Source organism: Echinops telfairi, unplaced genomic scaffold (assembly GCF_000313985.2).
Source record: "Echinops telfairi isolate 266 unplaced genomic scaffold, ASM31398v2 ScPeMD7_7424;HRSCAF=8462, whole genome shotgun sequence".
NCBI classification, from domain to species: domain Eukaryota; kingdom Metazoa; phylum Chordata; class Mammalia; order Afrosoricida; family Tenrecidae; genus Echinops; species Echinops telfairi.
Genome location: NW_022111324.1, coordinates 47,028,433 through 47,042,596, shown reverse-complemented (window position 1 = coordinate 47,042,596; position 14,164 = coordinate 47,028,433). Strand labels below are relative to the sequence as shown.

The 14,164-nt window shown below is 52.9% G+C and overlaps 1 protein-coding gene across 1 annotated transcript in view; it reads right to left on the bottom strand.

Moving 5' to 3' along the window:
• The window catches only part of LGR6 (leucine rich repeat containing G protein-coupled receptor 6), a 110,027-nt gene that overhangs the window by 18,079 nt on the left and 77,784 nt on the right, over positions 1 to 14,164 (bottom strand). Inside the window, exons 7-10 of the mRNA XM_030887806.1 lie at positions 4,424 to 4,492; positions 2,884 to 2,955; positions 2,586 to 2,657; positions 431 to 499 (exon numbers count right to left, since the gene is read on the bottom strand). Of these exons, the coding sequence (XP_030743666.1) occupies positions 431 to 499; positions 2,586 to 2,657; positions 2,884 to 2,955; positions 4,424 to 4,492 (282 nt within the window). The remainder of the gene's footprint in view (positions 1 to 430; positions 500 to 2,585; positions 2,658 to 2,883; positions 2,956 to 4,423; positions 4,493 to 14,164) is intronic.

The window sequence follows — 14,164 nt, the reverse complement described above, 5'->3', positions numbered from 1 at the left end:
GGTGAAGGTGATGGTAGTGATGGTGATGGTGGTGGTAGCAAGAGTGGTGATGATGGTGGTGGTAGTAGTAATGGTAATGATGGTGATGGTGGTGGTGGTGGTGGTGGTAGGATGCTAAAGAGCTCCTTGGGGGTCCAGGGCTGGTCTGGGAGGCAATAGGCATGGCCCGGGGCAGTGCCAACTCCCTTTCCCCTCCCGGTGATGATGGTGGTAGTGGTGGTAGTGAGGGTGATGGTGATGGTAGGGGTGAAGGTGATGGTAGTGATGGTGATGGTGGTGGTAGCAAGACTGGTGATGATGGTGGTGGTAGTAGTAATGGTAATGATGGTGATGATGATGGTGGTGGTGGTGGTGGTGGTAGGATGCTAAAGAGCTCCTTGGGGGTAAAGCTGGGGTATAGATGAGGTGGAAAGCGAGAGTGTCCACTCACAGGATCTCCAGGCTGGTGGTGCCTTTGAGATCTGGGAACTCCTGGAGATCCGTAGCTCCGTTCAGGGATCTGGAAATAGATGGTCAAAATATCCCTCTTTGTGCTCCAAGCTCCACCTTTTGGAAAACGTCATCTTCCCCAACCTCCCCCTCAGGCCCCCCCCAGCAACTCGAGCCTTGGTGGAAGTTGAGCTGCGCTTAGTAGGGTCCATTCAGTCATTCTCTGAAATTGACTCAGCCCACTCTGACCCAGACAGACCCCCAGTGACCTCAGCATTGACACCCCGGCATGTGAAAAACACCGGCCAGGACCGTGGGGCTTGCTTCTGGTTACAAGGCAAGAACTTAGATGCTTCTGGGTAAGACCTTGGCTCCAAGGGGGTTGCTGATGAATCGTCAGCTGCTATCAAGGGTCCTATTAGTCTTGTGAGCTAGCTTTGGGCTGCTACCCTCAAGATTGTCAGTTCAAACCCACTAGCTACTCCAAGGGAGGAAAAATGAGGCTTTCTGTTTTCATAAAGATTTACGGTCTCAGAAACCCCATCTAGGGTCAATATGAGTCAGCAGCGACCGGCTGGTTGTGAGTTTGGTTGAGGACTTTATCAGAACCTCTCCATTGGTTGATTCTCTCCCCACCTTTTCTTTCTCTCACTCTTCTTCCCCCACCCCCCCATCCTTCCTTCCTTTTAACTTATCAATTGAGAATTGGATGAGGGTATACAGAGTAGATCAACTTTCCATTCAACAATTCATACGTATTTTGCTTCATGTTATTGATTACGGTCCCCGTCGTGTGACATCACTTCTCCCACTTCCTCCTTTTGCTTCTCATTTCCAGTCCTCATCCTTCCCCTAATTCTCTGGGCTTTGTCTTTGGATAAAGGCTGTCTTTCGGATCTCAAACTGTTGCTTACTCTAAGGAGTGTACACCTCACTAAAGCGACTGTCCCCTGTTTGTTGTTTGGCTGAAAACAGACCGGAAGGCTAAGGGCACAGTCTTGGGGATGCCCCTAGTCTTTTCTCAGCAGTAAGCCTGGTCTCCTGGTGCTTTTGAGCTTTGTTCTACATTTTTTCTTACTTGATCCAGGACCTTCCAATGTGATCCACTGGCTCTTTTAAACCACCTTCCACACTAAACTCACTGCCATCGAGTCTGCTGGCTCATACAATGGGTTTCTGAGACTCACTGCCATCGAGTCAATGCTGGCTCAGAGGGACCTTCTGTGGGTTTCCAAGACCGTAAGGGTTCATGGGAATCGAAAGACCAGTCTTTCTCCAAGTGGTTTCGAACTGCCAACCATGCAGATCGTAACTGCTATACCACCAGGGCTCCTCCTAAGATGGTCTTACGTCCCCCTTCCCCTAACATCCCAATCTCATGGACCCAACACACCAGGCCTTCAAACAATAGGAGGACAACAAAATAGGTGCCATTAGTGACCTAGCGGAGGCAGCAGGAGACACAGAAAAGGGCCCAGAATCTGAAGTCTAGGTTCTGGGTTCGTGCTCCAACATGCCCTGGGAGCCTCCAATTGCATCTGTGAATTGGGTTAATTAAGCTATCTCACAAGATTAGAATGAAGCTGAAATATGATAACAGATGTGTGTGTGTGTGTGTGTGTGAGTTAAGTGCTCTACGAGGTCAGTCAGTGATGCTCCTGGAGGCCACAGTGTGCTGAGCGCTATCTGTGGAAGCATTTTTGAAAAGTGGGACACGAGGTGGGAGTTAAAAGAATGGAGGAGTGGGAACACTGGAGGTCAAGGGCAATAAAGATGACACAGAAGGCCCCAGGGATCCAGGCCCCAGGGACCCTGAGAACACCCAGTATTCCAAACAACATCCCTATCATCTGCTCTTTAGAGGTGTTTAAGGAATAGCAACCATGAGCAGGATTCAAGAGGCCAAATAAGATTCCTTGGCTAAGGAGAGGAGCCACCTTCCCCCAGCTGAGAGTTGGGAAGCAGTCGTGGCTCAGGGAAGTGGAGGGAGGTCCTTAAGTCCAAGCAGATCTGGGACTTGGCCTAAGCGGAGGCCTCTCAGTAGGGGTTTTGCCCACAGGTGTGAGTATATAGGTGAGGGTCTGTAGGTGGGGGGCCGCAGGTAGAGTGAGGAAGGGCAGAGGCCCAGACAAAGGGAGCCTTCAGTGCCAACTTACAGCGTGTGTAGCTTAGGCAGGTATTGGAACGCCGACCTTCCCACAAACTGGATTGGGTTGTCATAAAAGTGGCTGGAAGAAAAAGGCCCATGTAGCGGGGCAGTTAGCCAGTCCTGCTAGCCAGGACCAGGCAGTCAGCCCTCTTCTTTCTCCCAACAGCCACCACCCAGGAGACAGCATACCAGGAAGGGACCCCTCCAGTGCTCTTGCCCCCTTGGCGCTTTCTAAGAAAGTCTCTCTTTCCTCCCCACCCTGAACTCCTCCCCTCCACTGCCAAGGGGCCTGAGTAAGTACTCACATGGTCTGCAGCAGAGGGTTCCCCATGAAGGCCTTTTCTGGGATAGCCTTAATGTTGTTGTTGTGGAAACCCCTGCAAGATAGCCCCCTGGAGTCAGTGAGGACATGCACACTGTGGATATTTATACACATACAAACATCTTCTTGCTCGTGCTACCTTAGGGCTCTGCTCTTTCTCCAGGAGTCCGTTCGGACCCCCGGTCCCCAGACCTTTGTGTGCCCTGCTCCCTCCAGGCCTGTTTCTCCAATCCCTCCCTGCTTTCCTGTCTCAGCTCACAGGAGCAGTCAGATCTTGGTGACACATTGGCTTCGGATGACTCTTGCAGACCCTCCTCCAGCTGGCCCAGCCAACCTTGTCTAACAGACTCCTGTGGCATTCACACCTCCACATGTTGGGCTGAGGGGGAAGGGCAGCGGGTGGCACAGGGCTGATCCTACAGGTAGTAAGCTGTCTTTTGAACTGGAGAGAAACCATAAGGCCAGAAGTTTGGAGCTGTGTTCACAAATCTTCAGGCCCCCTTAATCCGACCCCACTCTAGCTCCAGGGGAGACCACCCACTGTTTCCCAAGAGCCTCTCCTCTAGGAAGGCTGGTCTCCCTCCTGTGGTCATCCCTTGGCCCTTGACCGACATTGTTCCACTGTCTGAAGGGCACCACTCCATCCCCACCGCTGTCATTCTGAAGCCTGTCTGTCCATCCTTTAAGGAGGCTACTCTCAGGATACAATCATACTGTGAGATCTTGCGATGCTGCCCTAAGGCCCACGACCACTTCAGCTAATGCTGCACAGTGCAGGCTGGGAGTACACCTGGCTTCCTCGGGGACCCTGTTCGCTAGGTGACTTTGCCTCTTCAACAAGCCGGAAGGACTCTTGGGCACGGATCCGTGCCTAGTTTACTCCTCATTTGTGTCTGGCCCTGAGCAGTGCTGGCCTCAGAGGGTGCTGTGCCCGGTGAATGCTTACCATACAATGCCATAACCAGGGGAGCTTGTGAGGGGGAGGTGGCACTCGGCGGCCGGCCCAAGGCTGGTGACTGGAGTACCCCTGGGAGGTGCCTTGGAAGAAAGGCCTGGCAATCTACTTCCAAGATCCACCACTGACAACTCTGTGGGGGCCCAGCTTCCACTCTGCACACGCAGGGCCGACTGGACAGCAACTGGTTGACAGGCAGAGAGACCAGCACCCACGGGACTGTGGCCTCTCCTCATTCTTCTGCGGGCACGCCCCAGCCAAGGCATGCGGCTGCTCTGGGCACAGACTAATAGGAGGTGACTAGTGCTGTGGAGCTTTGGGACAGGGCCTCCCCAGCTAGAGTGCCTTGGGGCCATCCCTGCTGAGGACACACCCCTTGGACATGCCCAAAGCCCTGTTAATGAGACCTGTGACTACTTAGACCTTCGCTGGGGGCAGGACGGGGCCTTTGGGGCCTGCTTTTACAATTACCACAAGAAGTGTGGGCTGTGAGGGAGACCCTGGGCCCGTTTCAACCCATGCCCCGTGGGAGAAAGGTCACCCACAAAAAAGTTACGTGGGAGCTTACAGTTCCTGCAGCCTGCCCAGGGTGCGGATGGCTACGGGGAAGTCCTGCAGCTCGTTATAGTTCAGGTCCCTGGAATGGAAAGCAAAGCAGTTGTTAGAGGGGAGGCTCTCGGGCCATGTCAGGGTCCCCCAGAAACGGAAACTTGGCTCTGGGCTTGGCCAGAGATGGGTTTTCCAATCCATTGGATCCAGCTGCCAGTGAATGTTTGGAAACACAATTTTGGAATGTTTGTACGCTGTCCCACAAATCCCGAGGCTTGGAGGCTTGCAGACAGCAAAGTGTCTGGAGGGGACCCTTCCAGGGTGGGGGTGCCTGGAACTGATTTCCTCACAGCAGTCCCTGCTAGCCCAGGAAGGGCTCCCCAGGCAGTGGTTGGGTGCCCTCCCATCCTGTGCCCAGCACTGGCATTAGCATGAATTAGCAATTCCAGAAGGCGTCAGCTTCGGCCACTTCAGTCTCTACTATAAAAAGGGACAGACGTTGTTTCTTATCTTTTCAGAGTTGGACCCAGCACCCGAGACCTTCAAACAACACAAGGACAACTCAATGGGTGCAGTTCCAGACCCCGAGGCGAGCACACAGGGCCCAGGAATGAGCCCAGCTTCTGAAACCAACGGCGCTTGGTTTCATGCCTCAGCGGATCTGTAGTTCCTCTCCCCACTTTCTGTACTTTCTCTCTTTTTTTCCTTAACAATGAGCGTCAACCTCGGATATCATCAGGGGCGGTCATTTAAAAACGGGATAGCAATCCAACTTGGCGAGGATGCGGGGGCAGACACGTGCTCTAAGACACGAGCGGCGGCGGTTTCAGTGCCGCTCAACCTTCTGGAGTGCTTTGGGAATCGCGTCTCAAATGAAACAATTCTGTTCCAGTCACTCCCCAGCCCGGAACCCACCCAACATGCACGGGTGGAGGTGTTTGTACTAGGATGGTCATCGCTGCATTCGGGCACCGGGGGCAGCGGCTCAGTCCACAAGTGGCCGTGGGTGTGCTCCTCTGACCCTCCTCGGGGACCTTCGGTATCTGTGCCCTGGTGGCACTCGGGAGGGCACAAGGATGGAGGACAAATGGGGGAGGAGAAAGGGCGATTTGCATTTTGATGAGAGAAGGTCTAGAAGTGCTTGTGGGAAAACTCCCTCCCAAAGCAGGGGGGGTGTCCCACAGACAGAGGGGCTACTTGAGATGGGGGGTTGCGGTAGACAGCGAGTCGTGATTGGGGAGTGGAGACTAAGAGTTCCAGAGGACTTGGAGAAAGTTGCTGTCTGCTAGGTGATGGGATTGTCACCCCGTAGGAGCACTGGTGGTGTCATGTTGACGAGTGGGGCTGTGATCCACATGGCCAGCAGTTCAAAACCACCAGCAGCTCCTCGGAAGAAAGACTGGGCTTTCTAACTCCGGTAAAATTACTGTAGGTAATTTTACTGTAGGTAATTACTGTAGGTAAAAAACCTACAGGGGGGGGGGGCGCTACGAGTCAGCACTGACATTTGATGGCAGTCCTTTTTTAACTTGAAGAGATATCAACTTCAAAATGTTTGCAGTCGGTGTGGTTGTTTGCAAGCCTTAGTAGGGAAGTTGGCCCCGGGTGGAAATGTTCTGGGAGGGGAGGGGGTCTCTGCGCCTCCTGACTGTTGTTACTGGGGTGCACAGTCCCAGGTTTTGGCAATTGGAGCAGCCCTATCTCAGATGTTCTCTTGGCCCTCCCGGAATGCCCTCAGCCCATCTTCTCAGCCTCTAAAGCCACCCCAACCCTGATGACTTTCAGAGAGGACACTGTCAATGCCAGGGCAGGGGGACCACGTGGAGGGGCCTTAAGTGCAGAGCGACTTGGCAGGTTTTGTGGGTAAATACCATGTTAACACCGGGATAATGACAGGCTCTTCTACATGACAGGGTCATTACACTTAATAGTCCACAGGTAGAGCCAGAAAAGCAGCCCAAAGGCCATCGGAGCAGTGACAAGCGCCTGGCAGCCAGTGATCCAGATAATTGTTCCTCCTCCTGACCCCTACCCACACCCCCTGCACTAATAACCCGATTATCCTCTGCCTCCCCTGGTGATCTTGGGTAATTACAGCATCACCCCCTCTGCCCTGCCGGACTCATTCTGCTGGGAGTCAGTCCTTTGCCCTCCAGGACAGCAGACCTGCAGTCCCTATGGGAAAGGCTCTCTTGGCTGTGGGGGGTGGGGTGGGCAAAGGGCAGGTTGTGCACAGGGCACTTTCATTGGCACTGAGGCATTGGAGTTGGGAACAGGAGGGCTTTTCCAGTTGGGAGGGTCCTGGGGTTCTACCGCCAGCTATAGCAGACACCTAGAAAATCAGGCGGGGGAGCTGAGCGTGGGGCAGTGGAATGGAATAGAGGGGCTCCTTATGGACTTAAAGGGCACGAAGCAATCGCCCTCACATTGCAATGTCTCAAAACCCAGCGTCCCCTGCTAACTCAGGCGCACTTCTTTAGGGATTTCCCAGGGTCTCCCAAGGAGAACTAGATAGTCCCATCTCTAGCAAAGGCATTATCTTCACTAAACAGTTTTAATGTTGCATTCTCTCCCAAGCAAAGAACTGCACTGGTTCGGTGCAAAGTATCAGTCATTACTTGATATGCCACCTGCCTCGGTGCGCCTCCTCGGATGCATCTGCAGGACTTACTTCCCCACTTCGCCCAAGTCTCCGCTTCAGAGACACCTCGGACCACTCTGCTGAATACGCCACCCTGTCATCCACTAGTACCTTACCCCGGCGGGGAGATTAAAAGTGGCCACCAACCCCTCACAGCTTTTCTAAGTAAGAGGTGGTATCGACCTCCTCATCCTGTGGGCTGGTCTTGCGAGTGGCTCTGACCAATGAACTGAGGCAAACTGACCTGGAGAAACCTGGAACCTAGGTCACAGAGGCATTGCAGGCTCTGCCTTTGTTCTCATCGGAGGCTCCCACCACCGTGTGAAGCAGCCCCGGTTAGATTGCTGAATGACAAGAACCGTGGGAAAAGGCAGGACCAACCCAACCATCAGCACCAGACTCGGGAGCCCCCACTGAGCCTCCAGATGACTGCTATCTCAGGGGTGAGCCCAGGAGGGGCTCCAGCAGAAGAATCACCCAGCTGAGCACAGCCAGTCGGCAGAATCAGGAGGTAGACTCATTTGCTCTTTTAAGCCACTAAGTTTTGGGGTAACTTTGTCGTGTAGCATGGATAACTAAGATCGCCTGTTTTTTTTTTCCTTTTCTAGAAAATATTACCACCTAAGATATATTTCTGTAGTGTCTTCTCATCCAACTAAAATAAAGACGCCTTCAAACTAGAAACTCTGTTTTGTGCTCTACCCACTAGACCAGTACCTGGCACAGAGCAGGCAAATACTTGTTGAGTGAATAAATGAAAAGGTGTCGATAAGTTGATGAATGAAAGACAGTAGTGGACTCTTTGGGGACTTGACAGTTTTGGGGAACAGACCTAGGATTTTGAAGTTGATGTCAAAAAGGACCTCGAGTTATCCCTGAGTGTCACTGTGAGGCAAAGCCAGTACCATGGGGCTCCTGAAGTGGACCCCAAGTGGTTTTCTTATCATTGATCCCTTACACAGTTCATTGGACCCATGTCCAGGGAGCCAGATTGAGTGATTCCAGCCCTATCAGAAGTTTCTGATCAGGAATTTTGCTAGGAGTGACCTAAACAACAGTGGGAGGACGCACAGCAAGAGGCATGTGGAGAGGAGGCTATCTGTGTAGGGGAAAGTGGGAGGAGAAAATGGTGCAAAAGTCAAAGAGAATTCTGCAAACAACACACCTCTGAGGGGGCCTGGGTTTTCCCATTTGGGAGTCTATATAGATTCAGTGATCTGGATCATGGCCAAAGCTCTACTTCATTTGGTGCAGTGTAGATGTAATCTCTGGTGCTAACTGTCCAGAGGATGTGTCTTTGCAACCTCTCTGCCCCAATTAATTCAGTTCCTTGCCATGAACCTTTGTTGTCTGCCCAACATACACAAAGAACCCTGCTAGGTAAAATGGGAGGCAGAGAGATGGGCAAGAAACCATTCCTGTCTAGACAGATACACAAGACAAGTAGACAAGTACCACGCTGTGGGCAGTGCTGGAGAAAACACACAGTACACATGGCAGATCCAGACCTTCTGAGACAGCAGAGACCACACCCAACTGGGAAGATGGGGGTGGGTGGGGCTGCATGGAGACATCTGCATATTTGAACCAGGTCTGGATGGCAGGGCAAGATGTCAATGTCAAGAGAAGGAAGAGAGGGGTGGGTTCGGCAGAGAGAGGAACTAGGTGCTGTGGAGTTGTGCTTGGAAACCAGCCAGTGATAGCATTTGGGTGGAGTGCAGGACAACGGTGGAGGGCAAGGCTGGAGGATGTCCCTTCCCTGGACTGGGCTGCTGCTGCCCACACTCCCTAGCTGGGCCCACCTCACCATGGGCCCACTGACGATCACACTGACGATGTGCCAGGCACCAAGTGCTTGCCGGGATCATCTCTTTAGTCATCTCACAGCTTTAAGAAGCAGCTCCTCAATCCACATTCATGCCCGTTTACAGACACCCTTTTCACAGCTGAGGAAAGGGAATTGCCCAAGACACACCAAGGGCAAGGGCGCCCAAACCCACCCTTTGTCTATACTGGTACCATCCACTAGCCGCAGGGGCCGAAGTAAATGAAATGCAAGTAAAGAATGGGGAATGTTCAGCTCTCTTTCTCTCGCCACATTTCAAGGGCCCAGTAGCTGCCTGTGGCTCCCATATGGGAAGCAGGACATAGAACATTCCCACCCTTGCCTGGGCAGCAGTAGCAGCAGCAGCATCCTATAGTAACCGGAGCAGGAGCTGGAATGTAGCTGAAGATCCAAGGAGGCCTCAGGAAAGTTCGTGAGAAATGGAATGAAAAGACACGTGCATTTCTTCCACGAGCTTTGTGAAGCCCTCTCGTCTCTCTCAGCCTCCCTGGCAGTAGGTGTGGCCACAGGGACTGTATGCTGTGCCCTCGTGGAATGTGGATGAAAGTGGAGCATGCCATTTCTAGCCCAGGATTTACAAAAGAGCCAGTCTGTCTCCTCCATGCTCTCTCTGTCCTGCCACCAGCTGCACGTCAGAGACAAGGAGGCCCTGGGGATGGCCAGAGCCCAAAGAGCTGGGTCCCTGAGTCACCACATGGAGGAGGGCCACCCGTGGAGCAAAGCCACCCTCCCTGGTCTGTGTTACACGATCCGGAAATAAGCGTCTATTGTGTGTGAACCATGATACATGTTTGGGTCGATTCCTCACAGCACCTGAGTCAGCCGTGACAAATTCGATGTCACAGCCAAGATTTGAACCCTAGTGGCTTGTGACTGGAGCCCAGGCTTTTCGCTACTACATATCTGTCAGAAAGGGCTTTTTAACACGCAAAGCTGACCCTGTCAGACTCTCACTGAAAAAAAAAATCTGAAAAGTCTTCCTCATGACTTACAGAACAAAGTTCAAACTCCTTCGTGGGCTCTGATGCCTTAACTTGTCTTTCCGCTTCGGCTCCCGTTTCAACCCTCCATGTATTTTCATGCCCTCGTGGATTTGCGTGTGTCGCCTGCCCTCAGCCTGGCGTGCCCTTTCCCCACATCCTCAGCTGTTGAAATCCTAGTCATCCTTTGAAGTACAGCTCAAGTATACCTTTGTCCATGCATCCAATCCCTCTCTTGGGATTTTCTGGTGTTTTCTCCCTCAGTGTGTGCAATGTTAGATGGGTAATAATGCCAATGTTGGTGACATTAACGATAGTAGTAATTGCCACATAAGGAGCCTTGCCGGGTATGTGTGTGTGTGTGGGGGGGGGGTTTATAACCACTAAGCAATTGGCTGCTAACTGAAAGGCTGCTGGTTCAAAGCCACTCAGAGGATCTGCAGGAGAAAGACTTGCCCATCTGGTCCCAGCAAGAGTACAGTCTAGAAAGTCCCAAGGGGCAGTTTGGTTCGGTATTACTATGAGTCAGAATTGACTTGACACCTAACAATAACAACAAAGTACTCTGTGAAAGTCACGGGGTTAAGTGCCTTACATAGATTAACTCGCTGAATTCCCATGCCCACTCTATCAGTGCCCCCACTTTACAGATGAAGAGCAGAGGTGCTGAGGGAGGTCACTTGGCTGGGTTTCTGTGTCTGGGACTGAAGGCCAGGCAGTTGACCTCTGGGGGGAGGAGAGGAGGAGGTTATCAGTGGACTTGTCATCTTCCCCATGGAACAGGAAGCGTGTTGACCTCAGGAAGCAAGGAGTTCACGTGTGGATCCCACAGTCCAGGCACAGCGCCCTTATGTGAATGCTCAATGTCAAAGAGGACATTGCAAAGGGCTCCTTTAACCTTGGTTGCTGGTCACTTCAGGGCAGTGACTTGGCGCCTTGGACTGACTTACAATGTATTGGCAGCATCTTGGTGGCTGCAGGGAAGTGCATCCTACCTCCACCTCCCCCCACCCTGCCCCGGCACAAGTCTCAGTCTGATTCCTCTCTTGCAGGTTGGTTTATGATGCCCTAACCTTCAGCTGGAAAAGGTATCCATGGCTTTATAGTCTATTATCTTTAATAGCCCAGGATCCGCCAGAAGCCCAGGAAGAGTTAATGGTTCTGTCTGCTACTCCTGGGAGCTGGACGCAGACTGGAAGGGCTGAGGTTAAAGAGAAACCATTCCCAACTCCAGCCAGAGCTCAGTCTGGAAGCTGCAGCTGTCCATGGCTAATCCTCCCCTTCATCTGCTCAGATGTTTCCAGCCAGATCCAATCAAAACTGATGCTAAACCCATGCAATTGGTGAAAGTAGCCGAGAAGGCAAGCCAAGCTCCCAATCGACTCAAGGACTCACATCCTCTGTGCTCTCCTTTCCAGCTGGCTGTGTAGAACGGCCAGCTCCTGCGATCCCCGGGGAGCGTCCCTGTGGATCCAGGGGACTGAGCTGGCTCAGTTTTACAGTCATCTTGTCCATCCCCTGCTTTTAATTGACGAGGAGACGGGGACCCAGGGAGAGAGGAGGTAAATCGCTGCCTGTCTCAGAGGCAGGACTTGAACTCAGGCCTCCCGGGTCTCAGATTAATCTGCTTTCCACACATGACACAGGGTTGGAGCCTGGCTAGACTCGAGAGCAGGGCTGGCTAAGAAAAACGGATCTGGGAGAATGGGAATGAGGACACACGGAAGGGGCGGATCCGGATTCCACGGGAGTTTCTCTGGGTGCCTGTAAGCACCTCGAAGCCACATGATTATGATGTGCAGTTGTCTTCTGGGTGAAAGCAGAAAGCGCTCTTGTCCTCACTGTACTGAACAAGTCCCTGAACCTTCCTCAGCTCCGGGTTTCTCGCCTGTCAGCCAGGGATGCCCCATCTCCTCCGACTGCTCTGGGCGCTTGATCCAGAGCCCCGCAGAGTCCATCGAAGTTCACACACCCTCGATTCCTTTTCCCTGCTCTGGTTACTGGACAATAAGCCCTAGAAAGGAGCCCCTGGGTGAGGGAACAGTCAATGCATTGAGCAGCAAACCACAAGGGTGGCAGTTCAAATCTACCCAGAGGCGCCTTGGAAGAAAGGTCTGGTGATCTAGTTCCACAAGGTCACTGTCCTTGACAAACCCCACGGAGCGTAGTCTGACACCAGCCCAGCACGGATCACCATGAGCCTGAAGTGCCTCAATGACAATTAGAAGGCCCCTAGGTTTGCATCCAACGACTGGCTTGGAGGTTGGTGCTCTGCACCCACTCTGCCTTCGTGCCGTGCCGTGAAGGAAGGCCTGTCGATCTGCTTCCCTAGAGACGACAGCGCAGAGCATCCTCGGTCCGGGCAGTTCCCCTCTGCAGCACACAGGGCCACCATACCTTGGAATCGACTCCACAGCTATGGGTTGGGGTATCTTTGCTTTGTTTTGGGTTGGGTTTAGACATTAGAACAGACACATCTGTTCATTAGACACCAGAGCAGTAGACACACAAGTGGGCCTGTCTTCTTTCTATGGCAATAAAGATGAATATCATTAATTGGGCTTCCGTTGACATCTTTATTCTCAAGGCTAATATTTGGGTTTACTACCAGATCACAGATAAGGGGACAGGGAGGAATGTGGGTGAGCCCAGCTCCCCAGAGTGAAACACAAGACACAGACAATTCAGAGAGAGTGTAAACGAAGCCCTAACCCGCTTTTACCTCCGAAAGGCCTGTTACAAAGAGGAGCCAGCTCAAGGACTTGGCCTCTAACTGCTCCTCCCAGGCTGCAGACAGCAGCTCTCACCCCACGGGCTCCAGGCAGATGACTTGGTGAGCCAGGAACCAGCAGAAACTTTCTGATGGATAGCTTCGCTCTACTTCTAAACAGCCGACATGAAAGGGCACCCGTTCATAAAGGCGGCAATTAGTAAAATTATCATGGGTTTCTATTGAGAGACACAGACACGCCTCCCCTTTGCCCTCCTTCCACCTACTCTCCCTTGCTTGCCAGAAAGAAGCATGTGGGATCCACCTGCAGCAGGACTGCCCATTTTAATGGAAGTGGCTGATCTCTGAGACTGAGATTGCTGTCCTGCCCAAATGAGCCCTGATGGGTTAGCGCTCAGATGCTGACCAAAAAAGGCCAGTGGTGTGCACCCACCAGCTGCTCAGAGGGAGGAGGGGGTGGCCATCGGCAGCCTCGGACATCCCTCTCTCCCCCCGCCCCAGGGGACTGCTACTCTGTCCTGCAAGGTTGCTAGGAGCTGGATTTGACTCAGTGGTGGTGGTGGGGTGAGGGGAGGAGGCAGTGTTCTAATGAGACACCTGGGACCACAGGGGCCTAGGATTGGAAGAGAATTTAAAGCTAATGCAGTTGAACCATAGCAGGAAATGTCTTTCAGATTCTGGCTGGCTGGTGAGCCACTTTCTTCTTGAACCGTCTTCAGGGTAGGGCCCTCTCTGACTCTACTGGGTGGCCCATGGCTCTGCTGGACTGCTGGATGGATTGGACTGTCCTTCCTTATCCTGTGCCCAGGTAGCACCTTTACTTTCTCCCGCACCCTTCATGATGTCAAGCGGAGGACCCCGAAACACGCTTTCACCTAAGGCTTCTCATGGCATATTTGGATCAACTTTAAACACACGTCATCTTCTCACCACTCCCCGAGAAAGCCCTTATCACTGAAGATATGATGCACAGAACGGGACCACTCCGCTGGGTAGCTCGGATCCCTGTGGGTGCCAGACGTGAGAATAGTTCTGAGCGGTCCGTGCAGGGCATCGCACACTGAGCTCTGAGGCAAGGTTAAGGGCCTGGCCCAGGACGCTCAAAATGCAGTTGTGAAACGAGCGAGCGAACTGGAAGAGAGAGGAGGGAGTGAGAGTTGTGGATTCTCAGCAGCTCCGAGTTCCTGCAGACACAGGAGGACCAGACACAAAGGGCAGGCCCCTCTCCACGGCATCTCCTCAGGACCGGCTGCCAGCCCCCTCCCTTCTCTGCTCTAGTGCAGTTGGCTGGGGGTGGCTGGAGGGGCCAGGGAGTGAGGTTCAGGGAGGAAGGGTTAGCCCTATTGCCAGCAGGAGAGGAAGGGGTGGCAGTGACACAAGCTGTGACCTTGGCTACCCTTGCGCGAGGGAGGGGCAATGCTGTGCTGGAAGAACTATGAATAACTCGTCAGGGACCCAGAGGGCAAGACAGACCCATCGGGCAGCTCAATTTTCTGCCGGGTAGGAGTCATTAGTGGTTCTGCGGGGGAAGCCAGGGGGGGAAAAGAAAAGAGTTTTATAGG